This window comes from Microcebus murinus, chromosome 12, assembly GCF_040939455.1.
Source record: "Microcebus murinus isolate Inina chromosome 12, M.murinus_Inina_mat1.0, whole genome shotgun sequence".
NCBI lineage: Eukaryota > Metazoa > Chordata > Mammalia > Primates > Cheirogaleidae > Microcebus > Microcebus murinus.
This window is the reverse complement of record NC_134115.1, coordinates 60607449-60624391: the sequence shown is the minus strand read 5'-3', so window position 1 is coordinate 60624391 and position 16943 is coordinate 60607449. Positions and strand designations below refer to the sequence as shown.

The 16943-nt window shown below is 35.8% G+C and overlaps 1 protein-coding gene across 2 annotated transcripts in view; it reads right to left on the bottom strand.

The window, feature by feature from the left end:
- Nucleotides 1-16943, bottom strand: part of DCAF10 (DDB1 and CUL4 associated factor 10) — a 53839-nt gene that overhangs the window by 17661 nt on the left and 19235 nt on the right. For both annotated transcript variants that reach the window (XM_020289380.2, XM_012769081.3), the window contains one exon: nucleotides 5470-5667. In XM_020289380.2, coding sequence (XP_020144969.1) covers nucleotides 5470-5667 — 198 coding nt within the window. The remainder of the gene's footprint in view (nucleotides 1-5469; nucleotides 5668-16943) is intronic.

Here is a 16943-nt window from a genome sequence, read left to right as displayed (position 1 = left end):
CCTCTGGAGTGGCTGGGACTACAGGCAAGTGCCACCAATTATATATTTTTAAAAATAATATAAATTATATACTTTTAAAATTAAATAAATTAATTATTAATAATTAAATTAATTTATATTTAATTTATATAATAATATAAATTAATTATGATTATATAATTATATAATAATTTAAATTTAAAAATTTAAAAATTTAAATTATTTCTTATGATATAGGAACTGTTTTTACATTTTGATCTTATATGTAATAATACTTTTTTTTTTTGAGACAGAGTGTCGCTTTGTTGCCTAGGCTAGAGAGAGTGCCATGGTGTCAGCCTAGCTCACAGCAACCTCAAACTCCTGGGCTCAAGCAATCCTTCTGCCTCAGCCTCCCAAGTAGCTGGGACTACAGGCACATGTCACCATGCCTGGCTAATTTTTTCTATATATATATTAGTTGGCCAATTAATTTCTTTCTATTTATAGTAGAGACGAGGTCGCTCTTGCTCAGGCTGGTTTCAAACTCCTGACCTAGAGTAATCCGCCTGCCTTGGCCTCCCAGAGTACTGGGATTACAGGTGTGAGCCACTGCGCCCGGCCTGTAATAATACTTTTTACCTTATTTTTAATTGATAAAAATTATATATATTTATGGTATACAACATGATGCTTTGAAATATGTATATGTTGTAGAATGGCTAAATGAAGCTATTTTATATATATATATTACTTCATATACTTATATATTTATGGTGAGAACATTTAAAATCTATTTTTAGCAAATTTCAAATATACAATAAAATGGTATTAACTATAGTCACACATTGTTGTACAACATAAATCTCTTGAACTTATTCCTTATTGTCTAACTGAAAATTTGTATCCTTTGACTAACCTCTCCCCAATGCTGCACCCCACCCACCTGTCCCCAGTCCCTGGTAACCACCATTTTATTCTCTGCTTCTATGAGTTTGATTTCTTTAGATTCCACATATAAACGATATTTGTCTTTCTGTGCCTGGTTTATTTCACTTAATATACTGTCCTCCTGGTTCATCCATGTTGTTGCAAATTATAAGATTTCATTTTTAAAGGATGCATAGTATTAATATTTCATTGTGTACATATACATTTTTTTTTTTTTTTTTTGAGACAGAGTCTCACTTTGTTGCCCAGGCTAGAGTGAGTGCCGTGGCGTCAGCCTAGCTCACAGCAACCTCAATCTCCTGGGCTCAAGCAATCCTCCTGCCTCAGCCTCCTGAGTAGCTGGTACTACAGGCATGTGCCACCATGCCCGGCTAATTTTTTGTATATATATATTTTTTAGTTGGTCAATTAGTTTCTTTCTATTTTTAGTAGAGACGGGGTCTCACTTAGGCTGGTTTCGAACTCCTGACCTTGAGCAATCCGCCCGCCTCGGCCTCCCAGAGTGCTAGGATTACAGGCGTGAGCCACCGCGCCCGGCCATATACCACATTTTTAAAACTATTCATGCACTGATGGATCTTTAGGTTGAGTCCATATCTTGGCTATTGTGAATAATGCTGCAATGAACATGGGAGTACAGGTAACTGTTTGACATACAGATTTAATTTCCTTTGGATATATATTAATACCTAGCAGAAGGATTGCTAGATTGTAAGGTAGTTCTGTTTTTGAAATTTTTAGAACCTCCATACTGTTTTCCATAATTTATATCTAGCAATCTTGGCTAGCTCTTACTAATTCTAATTTCTCTGAAGAATTTCTAGGATTTTCTATATAAGACCAGCGGTTGGAAAACTATGGCTCATAGGCCAAATCTGGCCCACCACCTGTTTTATAAAGAAAGTTCATATTATATGAACATAGCCACAGCCACACCCACTTATTTATGTATGTCTATGACTGCTCAGAGACTATACATAGTATACAAAGCCTAAAATATTTATTACATGGTCCTTTACAGAAAAAAATCTGCCAACCCCTGATATATCATTGGCAAATAATATTGTTTCTTTTTCTTTCCAATCCCTGTATATATTTTTTCCCTATTGTACCAACTAGTACTCTGCCTCCCCCAGACCCCATGACATTAATAAACAGTAGTGGTCATAGTGGGCATGTTCTCCCTCCTGATTTTATAGAGCAAACTTCTAAAGATTCACCATTAAAAAATGTGCTGTAGGTTTTTAGTGTATACTTTTAATGAGTTTCCTTCTATCTCTAGTTAATTAATGTTTTTTAACAGTTTTATTGAGGTATAATTTACATGCCATAAAATTTTCTCATTTTAAGTATGCAATTTAATAATTTTTAGTAAATATACAGTTGTGCAATCATCAACACAATCCAGTTTTGAACACTTCCATCACGCTAAAAGATCGCCCCGTACTCATTAGCAATCATTCCCTGTTTCCACTCCCAACACCAGGCAACCCACTAAGCTGTCTCTATAGATTTGCCTATTCTAGACATTTCATATAAACAGAATCATAAAATAAGTAGTCTTTTGCAATTTGGCTTTTTTCACCTAGCATAATTTTTTTGAGATTCATCCATGTTGTAGCATTTATCAATACTTTGTTCATTTTCATTGTTAAATGTATTCCATTGTATACATACATTTTGTTTATCTATTTGCCACTTGATGGACATTGGACTGGTTCCATATTTTTGCTAAAGAATAATGCTACTACAAACATTCATGTACAGGTCTTTGTGTGGACATATGTATTCATTTCTCTTGGGTAGGTATCTAGGAATGAGTTTGGTGAGTCACATGGTAATTCTGTGTTTAACATTTTATCAAACTGCCAAACTGGTTTCTAAAGTGGCTGTACCATTTTCCTTTCCCACCAGCAATGTGGGTTTCAGTAATGAGGTTTCCAGTTTCTCCACACTCTTGCCAATACTTGTTAGTGATTAATGATACTGAGTCTTCCAATCCATGAACACAGAATATCTCTCCATTCATTTACAACTTCTCTAATTTCTTTCAGCAGCATTTTATAGTTTTCAATGCACAAATCTTGTACTTCTTTTAAGAAGTTGGGGTATCAAGGTCATACTAGCGTTATACATGAAGTAAGGAGAATTTTCTTTTCCTAGAATCTGACAAGTTAGTAAAATTATAATGTTCTCTTATTTGCAATATTAGGTAGAAGTTATCTGTAAAACTGAGAGGGCTTCTCTTTTGTTAGTATTGTACATAAGTTTCTTTGTTTTGTGACAGAATCTTACTCTATTGCCCTGGCTAAAGTACCATGGTGGCAGCGTAGTTCACAACAACCTCAAACTCCTGGGCTCAAGCAATCTTGCCTCAGCCTCTTGAGTAGCTGGGATTACAAGCATGTACCACCACACACAGCTAATTTTTACTGTTTTTAGTAGAGGCTGGGTCTCACTCTTGCTCAGGCTGATCTCGAACTCCTGAGCTCAAGTGATCCTCCGGCCTTAGTCTCCCAGAGTGCTAGGATTACAGGCATGAGCTACCACGCAGAGTCTGTAGTAAGTTTAATTATATTTTTCCAGTTCTTTAATGGCTATGGCAGAGGTGATACTCAGAATATTTAAATAACCAGAACTGCACATACACTAGCTAGTTTGAATAGATATAGATAGCTATGCTGGAACAGGGTCCTGGAACTGCCCTATTGTGTAAGTGAGTCTTTAGCTAATGCATCCTGGGGAGATCTTGAGGGAGGTATCCCTAGAAGAGCGGCCTGGGCAGACAGAGGGTGTCAGGGGATAACACAGGGCAGTGGCTATTTAACAATTAGCATGGAAAGAAGTTCAATCTTTTAACAGCTACTTCAACTAAACCAGTCCATATTAGTTAAATATCAGTCTTGGTAATAGGTCTTTTTCAGGTTTTCTATTTCTTACTTGGTCAGTTTTGCTAAGGTGTATTTTTTGAGTAAACTGCCTATTTCATGTTTTCAATTATATTGGCATAAAGCTGATAGTATCATCTTATTCTCTGTTTTTTATTTCTCTCTCTTTTTTTTTTTTTTTGAGACAGAGTCTCACTCTGTTGCCTGGGCGCCTGGGCTAGAGTGCCATAGTATCAGCCTAGCTCACAGCAACCTCAAACTCCTGGTCTCAAGCAATCCTTCTGCCTCAGCCTCCCAAGTAGCTGGGACCTACAGGCATGTGCCACCATGCCCAGCTAATTTTTTCTATATATTTTTAGTTGGCCAATTAATTTCTTTCTATTTTTAGTAGAGACGGGGTCTTGCTCTTGCTCAGGCTGGTTTTGAACTCCTGACCTTGACCAATCTGCCCGCCTTGGCCTCCCAGAGTGCTAGGATTACAGGCCGGGCCACCATGCCCCGCCCTCTCTTACTAAATTTTAAGAAATAAATTTACTTCTAAATTTTAGCAGGTATGCCTGTCTTAGTCTAATCAATAGTTCTATCCTCCATTCAAACAATATGTGTAGCCAGAAATCTCGAATAGACCCTCTCCTATATATATGACCCTCTCTCTATATATGATCTCTCAAAAGAATATTTCAGAAATTATCCTGATATGTTATTACATTATCATTTCTCCATAGCTAGTACAAGGCATATTTTAACTATTTCTCAAACATCAACTCTTTAATTAATCAATTTCTTTTTTTAAAAAATAATTTATTTTTAAGGAGACATATTATTAAAAGGTTTCATGACAGAGGCATAACTGGCATTTTAGATGGGACAACTGGTCCACTATGCAAACATCCTGTGTACTACACAATGTTTAGAAACTCTGATCCTTACTGACTAAATTCCTCCTTTTTCCCCCATAGTGACAACCAAAACTGCCCCATATATAATTTCTAAACATTCCCTTTCAGGTGAGTACCACTCCAAATGAGAACCACTCTTTTAGTGCAAGTACAAAAATTACAAATTAAATAGATTTAGAATTAAAGGACAAAAAGGGAGAAACATTTCAGTTTCACAGAAGAAATGATAAAAACATTTTTCATTAAATTCAGGAAACTCATTTTATAAACCAGTTTTCATCATTAACTATATTACTTAGTCTCCTTCCCATATAATTTTCTCCAAGAAAATTATTTGTTTTTAGATAGGGTCTTGCTATATCACTCAGGCTGGTCTTGAACTGCTGGGCTCTAGTGATCCTCCTGCTTCAGCCTCCCAGTAGCTGGGACTACAGGCCTGAGACACCTCATGTTCCTAATTTTTAAAATTTTTTTAGAGATGGGAGTCTCACTATGTTGCCCAGACTGGTCTCAAACTCCTTGCCTCCAGCAATCCTACCACCTCAGTCTTCCCAGTAGCTGAGATTACAAGGTTTCAGCCGCTACACCCAGCTCCAAAATTTTTAGTTGGAATATCTGACTAAGTGCAAGTAATAAAAGGTAGAATCACTTTTTGATTGTTTTTCCTAAAGTGAGTTTCTTTCTTAAGGCTAGGACAGAACACTGAATTTGTTCAGTATCTTTTAAAAAAATGTTTTTGTTCACAATCCTAACATGGTCTCCTATTCACAAACCTGTTAGTGTCCCAAATAATGACATTTCCATCAAATCCTGATGTTACTAAGAGTCTTGTATTAGTATCATATTCGATGTTCTTCACCCAGCTAGTGTGACCATGTAAAGTGCATACTTTGGTGTTCAGTTTTCTCAGATCCCACAGTGCTATTGTAGTGTCATCAGAGCAGGTAGCAAACAGCCGGTTATCAAGAAATCTATAAAAGCAAAAAAAAAAAAAAAAAAGAAAAACACAAAACTGGTTCATTTAAAGGCAACTTGATTTGAGAAACAGTCTTAATATTATCTAATCAAGAAAGAAAAAAAAGGGGGGGGATACAAAAATCACTGTATAAACCCAATGATTCTGATATACTATAAACAGTAAGTATAATTCATATAATCATAGGGCCAGGATACTCTGATTTAATGACAGCCACATTGTAATTTGATCCATTTGCTTTAAATCACTGATTTTTATTTAGAATTGGAAATAGGAGTGTTTGCAAAACAGTGATAGTGGGAAAGAAAGGAAATTTAGAACCTGTGTAGGAAATAAAAATTATGTCAGAGAACTTAATAAGAGATATAGGAGATTTTGAAGACTTGATTACTGAGAGGGACATTCATCAAGCGTCCCTTCAAAATCATGAGAAATATTTATTCTGCTACAAGTAATATCTCTTTCTATTTAGAACACGTTTATGTACAAAAACTGCCATTCATCCACTCTTAGATTGATGGGCACTTGGGCTGTTTCCACAACCTTGCAATTATGTATTGTGCTGCTATAAACATTCGAGTGCAGGTGTCTTTTTTGTAGAGTGTCATTGGATCTTTTGGGTAGATGCCCAGTAATGGGATTACTGGATCAAATGGTAGATCCACTTGTATTGCTTTAAGGAATCTCCATATTGCTTTCCACAGAGTTTGAACTGGTTTGCAGTCCCACCAGCAGTGTAGGAGTGTTCCTCTCTCTCTGCATCCACGCCAGCATTTATTGTTTGGGGACTTTTCATGGAGTACTATTCAGCTCTAAGAAACAATGGTGATATAGCACATCTTGTATTCTCCTGGTTAGAGCTGGAACCCATACTACTAAATGAAGTATCCCAAGAATGGAAAAACAAGCACCACACATACTCACCAGCAAACTGGTATTAACTGAGCAGCACCTAAGTGGATACATGGGAACTACAGTAATAGGGTATTGGGCATGTGGGAGGGGGGGTGGGTGTATACATATATAATGAGTGAGATATGCACCATCTGGGGGATAGTCACACTGGAAACTCAGACTTGTGGGGGGAGGGGGAGGGAAAGGGCATTTTTTGAAACCTTAAAATTTGTACCCCCATAATATGCCGGAAAAAAACTGCTATTCAAAACTTGCCATCATTTTTAATCTATTAACTCAAAGGTGTTCTCCAAATAATATCACTTAACAACATTTTATTAGGACCAGTTAAGATTATACAATAGATTTAAAATATTCTATAATTCAGACCTTTTATTATTTTACACTAATTTCTCAATCCTCAGAATATATTTTATACAAATACTTAGAAAATAACAAACCAACCATTCACACTCGAATTTCTGTTGAATTTAATGTTAGGATGTTTTCTCTAATGATACTCCTGTTTTATATAACTTCCTAATCTCTTGCAAAAATATGAATTCTGGAGCTTCTTTCAGGATAAAATTATACATAATTCTTGTCAGAAATCAACCTCAATAGCCACAAACATCCTAACGACCTTCCTGAAACTTATGGTTTTAAAATTTCAGGACTTTATACAAGCTGTTTCTGCTACCTGAAACCACTATCCCCCTGCCCCTTGATCTGGCTAATTCTTGCTTTCTTTTTAATACAGTCCACACATCGCTTAACGTTTATCGTTTAGTTTATAACACAAACACATTGAATAGAAATATCTTTATATCTTTATCATCTTTATATCTTTATAAATACATGTGCCAGGCACATATGCACTCAACAAATATTTACTAAATAAAAAAATGAGAGGAGTTCACTGCCTAGTGGAGACGACATTGTAACTACACAATTACACAAAATAATTGTGTGGAATAAGCAAAGAAAAGCGGATGGCTGAAGGACTTCATGGTGGTATTGTCTGAACTAACAGATGAGCAGGAACTCCCTAAGTGGCCAAGGGGTAAGCAAAGGTACAGAGGCATTGTTAAGGGGATGGTGTACTCTGAGAAGTGGCAGCAGTTAGGAATGCTGTGTATGGGAAAGTAGAGACACGTAGGGAACATATTATGGATTTATTCTACAGTGATTACCAATAACTATTTTTTAATAATAAAATACATTTCCATTAAAAATATTTTTTTAAATGGAAAAAATCCATCACTCAAAATAACCACTGTTTATTGTTAGCCTAATTTCTATATATTGAACCTAATATTATCTCATTAATATTTTGCCATGTTTAAGATTAACAAAATCATTTTTAATGGCTGAATAGTGTTTATCACATGAATGAACTAAAATCTTTTTTCTTTTTAAATAGGTATGTAATTGTTGGGTATTTAGATGCTAAGATGAATATCCTTACAGCCAAATATTAATCACATCCCTATTTATTTCTCTAAGTTATATTCCCAGAAAAATGTATTGCTAAGTAAAATAGGATTTTTTTAAATGTAAGCCTTTTGATACATATAGCCAAATTGTCTTCCAAAGAACATACCAATATACAGTTCCACCAGCAGTTAGGAGAGTGTCCATTTCCTCAAACCCTTGCCATATAGGTCTTTAAAAACATTCTGCTAAGTGCTAGGGAAAAAATATCTTGTTTTAAGTTGAAACTTCTATTTTTAGTAATGTTGAACTTTTTTCACATTTATTAGAAAATTATATTTCTTTTATAAATTGCTATTCAGGTTCCTGTTCCTTATTGATTTTACAAGTACAGTATTATTTTTATTAATGAGTTGTAAAAATCTCTTTATAGTAAGGATAATATATCTCATTTTTCAAACACTGTATGTTACATATATTTTCCATGTTTCTACCTTTTAATGTGGTATATGTTTTCTTACTATATCAAAATTTTAATTCTTACATTATCAAATCTATTTTTCCCTTATAGGTTTACTTTTGCTTATGATGCTTTTTATTTTTTATTTTTGCAGGTGTACATAAACTTTAATACAGTGCTATAACAAATACAAACAAACCAAAAACTAAACTAATTCTATGGTTTAGCTGATTTTTTCCTATAAATATGCTACAGACTTCAACTGTTGAATTTCATCAGAATATATCATTTATCAATTTATAAATTAATAAGTCATCAGTGTTTTCTTGAAAAGAATTTGATACCTACTGAAATAATTCAAAACAATCATTTATTAAATTTAAATAATCACTTTCTCATAGCTATTCAAACATCAGGTGAAAACTCTTTAGTTGTCAGTTAATGCTTTTTATTTTAAGAGACAGGGTCTTGCTCTATCACCCAGGCTGGAGTGCAGTGGCACAATCATAGCTCACTGCAGCCTTGAACTCCTGGGCTCAAGCAATCCTCCTGCCTTAGCCTCCTGAGTAGGTGGGACTACAGGTACATCGCACTGTACCTGGCTAAATTTTAAATTTTGTGTAGAGACAGGGTCTTGCTATGTTGCTCAGGCTAGTCTCAAACTCCTGGCTTCAAGAGACCCTCCTATCTTGCCTCCCAAAGTGCTGGGATTATAGTTGTGATGATGGTTTTTCAAAATAAAACTAGTTCAGTGACTTCTACACTTGACAAAAATTATATGAGTGAGAAAGATACATACAAAAAAATATAAAAGGCTACTAGAAAGTCAGTCAAACTTTTAAAATAAATTGAGCATTTTCATATCTTTCAAAATTTTAGAAAAAAATAATAAAAATATTTTATTCAGGCTACAGAAAATACTTATTGCACATATGGATTAAAAACCCCAATGGGATTATATTGCTATAGGCTACAGTATCCACCTGAAGGGTTTTAAGGAAGAGAATGAGATAATTAGATGGGAGTTTCAGAAAGATCTCTACGATGACTAGGTTCCAAGATGCCCAGATTTTCATAGAAAATAAAATGGGGGATTAGCTTTTTAATATTTGTTAATAAGGTCATTAAAAAAACTAAAATTGTTGCATGAGTGGATATTTTAATACCAAAACTGTAAAGAGAATATAATCTTGAAATAAAAGCTAATAATTTTGAATTGAATAAGTTTACCTTAATGAAAAATGCAACGCTTTGACTTTTGTTGGCTTATTTTCACCTCAAAGTATTATCTGTTAAAAATTTTGGTACTGGAGAGAATCATTAGTAAAGAGAATACATTGTATGAAATTCAAATGTAGAGAGGAAAGAAAAAAAGAAAAATTAAGTTAAAAAAAAAAAAAAGAATGCATTTGTTGAATACTAAGAATGTAGACTAGAAGATTGGTTTTTGTCCCCAAATAAGCAGATGCAGGGAATGTAAACTGTTAAATAAGTCCTTAGAGATGTGGCTCAGTTCTCTCAAACTAAAAGTCAGTCTAGCCTAATAGGTTAATAATTGTAAAATATTTGTAACTGCACAGTCTTAATAAATGGCAGACATTCCTTCACACATACTGAAATCTATGAATCTCTGAACCCTAGGACTTCTCCAAATGTCCCCATCAAACTCCAACATACATGATAACAGCTATGGATAAACTGACATCTGGATAAACTGAGGTCTTCATTATCAAAGGATATGGTAAAAGATAAAAGCAACTGAAAATGAATTCTCTTAAAACAGGTACCAACATTTCATTGCACAAGTGAAAAAGTGTTCTTGAGTTTTTATCCTAAAAAAAAAAAAAAAATTAAACTGGCCAGGTGCAGTAGCTCATGCCTATAATCCTAGGTCTTTGGAAGGCTGGGGCAGGAGGATCATTTGAGGCCAAGAGTTCAAGACCACCCTGAGCAACACAGTGAGACCCTGTCTCTACAAAAAGTAGAAATATTAGCTGGGCATGGTGGTATGCTCCTGCGGTCCCAGCTACTCAGGATGCTCAGGCAGGAGGATTGCTTGAGCCTAGGAGGATTGCTTGAGCCTAGGAGTTTGAGGTTGCAGTGAGCTATGATGATGCCACTGCACTCTAGCACATGCAACAGAGAAGACTCTGTCTTAAAAAATAAAATAAAGAGGCCGGGCGCTGTGGCTCACGCCTGTAATCCTAGCTCTTGGGAGGCCGAGGCGGGCAGATTGCTCGAGGTCAGGAGTTCGAAACCAGCCTGAGCAAGAGCGAGACCCCGTCTCTACTATAAATAGAAAGAAATTAATTGGCCAACTGATATATATAAAAAATTAGCCGGGCATGGTGGCGCATGCCTGTAGTCCCAGCTACTCGGGAGGCTGAGGCAGGAGGATCGCTTGAGCCCAGGAGTTTGAGGTTGCTGTGAGCTAGGCTGATGCCACGGCACTCACTCTAGCCTGGACAACAAAGTGAGACTCTGTCTCAAAAAAAAAAAAAAAAACAAAACAAAAAAATAAATAAATAAAATAAAGGCCGGGCGCGGTGGCTCACGCCTGTAATCCTAGCTCTCTGGGAGGCCGAGGCGGGCGGACTGCTCAAGGTCAGGAGTTCAAAACCAGCCTGAGCAAGAGCGAGACCCCGTCTCTACTATAAATAGAAAGAAACTAATTGGCCAACTAATATATATAGAAAAAATTAGCCGGGCATCATGCCTGTAGTCCCAGCTACTTGGGAGGCTGAGGCAGAAGGATTGCTTGAGCCCAGGAGTTTGAGGTTGCTGTGAGCTAGGCTGACGCCACGGCACTCACTCTAGCCTAGGCAACAAAGCGAGACTCTGTCTCAAAAAAAAATAAAAAAAAAAATAAAATAAAATAAAATAAAATAAAAATCACAAAAATAAACTTTTCCCCATTTGTTTTACTACAGAAGGTCCCCAACTTAACAATGGTTTGACTTACAATTTTTTCAACTTAAGATTTTTGACTTTACAAATATATTTTGACTTACAATATTTTCAACTTATGATGGGTTTATAGGGAAGCTGAAGAGCATCTATATGTGCAAATTCTTAGAACAAGAATAAATTTAATGTTTGGAGATTTTTGTATTATCTTTCCAATAACACTAAGATAGCAGAATATGACATCTGTATTCATATTTGGGTTTTGTACTGCAATCAAAAAGAGGGTCATATCTATATAAATATTCAAGGACTTTATCAATTTTCCCAAGAGCGTTTCCTTAGTCCTGTGAGATATTCACATAATTCTTTGAAGTGTCTTTCATGTAACCATTTCTGTCACTTTCTTTTCTCTAATTGATAACCACTCTCTATGAGATCCTTCTTTGCCAATGATTTTTAAATAACTTGACCAGTTTTTTAACATCACTCTCAGCGTTTTGTGAAATTCTACATCTTTTGCAAGATAAGAAATTTCATGTTCCCACTGATAAGCACTGCCTTAGTATTGTATTGTCTGCAATGTAAAAGCAACAGACCAACGAACACAGTGGGAGGGAGAAATAGATCCTGGGATGTACTGAAATGGGTACTAATTTTTTAATTGTCTTATCACTAAGGAAATACTCTTATGATGATGACCGCAGGGCTTCTTCCTAAAACCTCATAATTAGGGGGACCCAGATTATTAAATAAACTCTTAAATCCACATATAGATCTTTCATGAATGAGAAGCCTGTTTAATAAGTGTGTTTAAATTACAGACTTTTCTTTCCCCTTACTTTCCCAAATATGAAGTAACAAAAAATATTCTCCCCAACTACCAATAATTTTATTTTACAAGATAAGCAAACCACAAATTTTAAGAAATGAATTAGAAACATTATCAAGTATGTGCAAAATGACTATCTAGAACCAAACCAGAAAATGTATGCCTACATTTCTGAATAGTACAGTGAGATGGTATAATAGAACTAAATATGAATTCCAGCTCTACCACTTACTATATATAAGAACTTGGAATAGGGTATTGGGCAGGGGGGAGGCAGGAGGGGGGGTATATACATACATAATGAGTGAGATGTGCACCATCTGGGGGATGGTCATGCTGGAAACTCAGACTTGTGTGGGGAAGGGGGGAAAGGGCATTTATTGAAACCTTAAAATTTGTACCCCCATAATATGCCGAAATAAAAAAAAGAAGAGTAAGAACTTGGGTAAGTCTCTTTATCTGAGTCACAGTTTCTTCATTCCTTAAAATACAATATCTTACATGGGATACTGTGAGGATTAAATATAATGTATGAAAAGTCCTTCACATGAGGTTTGGCACAGAGTAAGCACTCAAAAATGGAAGTTAGTATTATTAATAAATAATGCACACTTAAGCTCATGCACTGAAGACTCTTCAGATCCTCACTCAAAACTCTTAAGTTATATGTACGTCTAAACAAGCTTCAAAATCTGTTTCTCTAATCAATAGATCAGAAAAAGCAGATTCAAATTTGTAGGCATAGGGAACTGTGGCAGCCACTCTGACAGCAGCAAATGAAGGCTGACATTGATAAAGAATACAAACTCTAACAGCAGATTAGTTAAAGGTCATTTTGAGTGGGGGCAAACAACTTGATACAAGTCTTTTCTTTTTGAGATAAGAACATTTTAAATATGTAAAATATTAGCAACAGAGATAAAATTATGAATAATATAACAAACACCTGTGATACCCATCACCCAGCTTTATTGATTTTAATATTGTTATCTTTCAGATATTTTTTGAACATTATAAACACAATTGAAGTACATTTTGTATCCCTCCCCAATCCCATTCCCCTCCCTCCCTCTCCAGAGGGAACCACTATCCAAAACTTGTTGTCATTCCCCCCATGCAGGTTCCTAATAAGATGAATTCAGATGTGTGTATCCATAAACACCTTATATATTGTTTTGCATTCAATATATTCTGTAAATATTTAATGAGCACCCACTATGTGCCAGGCACTGTTCTAGGTGCCAGGATAGAGCAGAGGACAAACATGCCCTCATTAAGCTTATATGTCTGTAAAGTTTTCAAAAATTTATATAAATGGTATCACTGTAAAGCTCACTCTACAATTTACTTTTTTGCCTTGGCCTTAAATTTCTGAGATGTATATCAGATGCTGATGCTTTTAGTTCATTTATTTTAACTAATGTATAGTATTCCATTGTATGAGTATACCAGAATTTATCTATTTTCTTCTTTATAGACATTTGTTTCCAACTTCTATTACTAACAATGCTATAATGAACCCTATTTACACATCTCCTTGTTCACATGTGCATTAATTTCTTTTAAAATATATTAATCTCTTTGAATCTGCCAGGTAACAAAAAATATATTGATCTCCAACTTTACCAAATATTCTTAAACAGCTCTTCAAAATAATTTTACATCTACAAAAATAGAAAGAAATTAATTGGCCAACTAAAAATATATAGAAAAACTAGCTGAGCATGGTGGTACATGCCTATAGTCCCAGCTCCTTGGCAGGCTGAGGCAGAAGGATTGCTTGACCCCATGAGTTTGAGGTTGCTGTGAGCTAGGCTGACGCCATGGCACTCTAGCCCAGGCAACAGAGTGAGACTCTGTCTCAAAAAAAAAAAAAAAAATGCAGAAAAAAACAAAATAATTTTACAAATTTACACTCCATCACTAATAATATCTAAGGGTTCCTATTTCTCAACATCTTTCAATACTTAGTATTTCTTGTTACTTTTATTTATACTTCCATGATAACAAGCAAGCTTGAAAATCTTTCCATATTTATTGCTAATTGTAGTTTCTCTTATGTGATTCTCTGCCTATTTTGTTAAAGGCTTATTTTCTTATATATTCTGGACACTAATCCTTTTTTGGTTATGTGCACTGAAAATATCTTCTCCCACCAGCCTATGGCTTCCCTTCTCACATTGTTATGATGTCTTTCGTTACAATGAAATTTGAAATTTTTATGCAGTTGAGCTTATCAATCATTAATAATTTGTGCTTTCTATGTCTTAAAAAACCCTTGCTTAATAAAAAAAAAATATTAGCTGGGCATGGGGTGTGCACATGTAGTTCCAGCTACTCCAGAGGTTTAGGCAGGAAGATCCCTTAAGCCCAGGAATTTTAGGTTGCAGTGAGCTATGCTGATGTCACTGCACTCTAGCCTGGGAAACAGAGCAAGACCCTGACTCAAAAAATAACATAAAACCAAAACCTTTCTTACACTTAGAACGAAAATATATTCTATACTTTCTTCTAAAGCTTTAAAGGCTTGCTTTCATAACTAGGTCTTTTTTTTTTTTTTTTTTGAGACAGAGTCTCACTTTGTTGCCCAGGCTAGAGTGAGTGCCATGGCGTCAGCCTGGCTCACAGCAACTTCAATCTCCGGGGCTCAGCGATCCTACTGCCTCAGCCTCCCGAGTAGCTGGGACTACGGGCATGTGCCACCATGCCCGGCTAATTTTTTGTACATATATTTTTAGTTGGTCAATTAATTTATTTCTATTTTTGGTAGAGACGGGGTCTCGCTCAGGCTGGTTTCGAACTCCTGACCTTGAGCAATCCGCCCGCCTCGGCCTCCCAAAGTGCTAGGATTACAGGCGTGAGCCACCATGCCCGGCCATAACTAGGTCTTTAACTGAAGTTATTTTCATTTATTATAGAGATCTAATGAAGTAGAGATCTAATTTTATTTTATTCTTCCATACATATAACCAAGTCTCTCTTTTCCATTTTCTCCTCCAATCAATTCATAATGCCCCTGATGTCATATATAATATTTTCATAGGCCCTACTCAAAAAAGTAAAAAAATTCATATATGCATAGGTCTGTTTCTGGGATATTTCATTGTCACTTAGTCTATCCCTTTTCTAAGACTACATTTGATCTATGGACATGTGATTACTCCCACCATCTTAGGCTTCTTCAAAACCACCTCAGCTATTCTTGGCATTTGCTATCCTATATATATTTTAGGGGCTGGGCACAGTGGCTCATGCCTATAATCCCAGCTCTTTGAGAGGCCAAGACAGGGGGACTGCTTGAGGCCACGAGTTAGAGACCAGCCTGGGCAACACAGCAAGACCATATCTCTACACAAAATTAAAAAGAAAAAACTGGCCAGGTGTGGCGGTGTACGCCTATAGTTCTAGCTACGAGGGGAGGCTGAGGTAGGAGGACCACTTGGGCCCACAAGTTGCAGGCTGCAGTAAACTGTGATTGTACCACTGCACTGCAGACTAGGTGACAGAGTGAGATCCTATCTCTAAAAATAAATAAATAGATTTAAAAATCAAGTTTTACAAAATACATTGTTGATATTTTAAGTAAAACTGCACTGAATTTATAGACTAATTTGGGGAGATTCAACTTCTTTATGATACTGAGTTTTCTCCTCCAGAGATGATTTGCATTTGTTTGTTCTTTTTTGTTTCCCATATATTTTTTTCTTTTCTTAGAAATGGGATCTCACTATGTTGCTTAGGCTGGCCACGAATTCCTGGGCTCAAGTGATCCTTCTGCCTTAGCCTCCTGAGTAGTTGTAGGTAACTATAACAGCACTTCCAACCTGGATCCAACTTAAAATTTTTGGCTGGAGGTTTTGCATCATATGGTAGTGTGAATTTGGGTACCACACATGCATAAGCATTGGATTGTGGTTAGATATTCACAGAAGAGATTTTCTGACACTCTTCTACCCAATGCCACAGTCTAGATGAACAGGGTGGTTTATCTCTAGATCATCTTTTTGCTGAAAGTGAGCACTCTGGGGTCTTAGCCTCATGCAGAGACACTTTCTATTAGACTCCTCACCTTAAAATGGCCCTATAATTAACTTGCCTGTTCCCTATACTCTTCATACCTGTCAAAACAGAAGCTCAAGGTCACCAGCACTTGGCAGATGCCTCCAGGATAAAAGCCAGCTGAAAACCTGTTTGCTTCTTTGCATTTCTGCTTCCATTTCATTTTTGGCCCAAGGATTCCTTTCCTTCTTATCAGTTCAACTATACATTAAAAAAATTACATATTACATTTTATCCAGCATTTCTGATTTTTATTAGAAACACTGTTCAGGATATTTTAAAATCTTCCACAGCCTAATTTTTATTTGCTTGATTTCCTAGTTTTGGACAGAACTGAATTAAAATATCTCACTAGAATTATAGACTCCTAATTCTTAATAATTCTGTTTTTGCTTTGTATATTTTAAGGCTATGTTTAAGGTACATATAAATTTGTGATTATTATATATTCTTGATAGGTTTTTCCTTTTATTAGTATGTAGTATTACATTTTATTCCTTTTTTTTGAGACAGAGTCTCACTCTGTTGCCCAGGCTACAGTGAGTGCCATGGCATCAACCTAGCTCACAGCAACCTCAATCTCCTGGGCTCAAGCGATCCTACTGCCTCAGCCTCCCGAGTAGCTGGGACTACAGGCATGCATCTCCATGCCCAGCTAATTTTTTGTATATATATTTTTAGTTGGTCG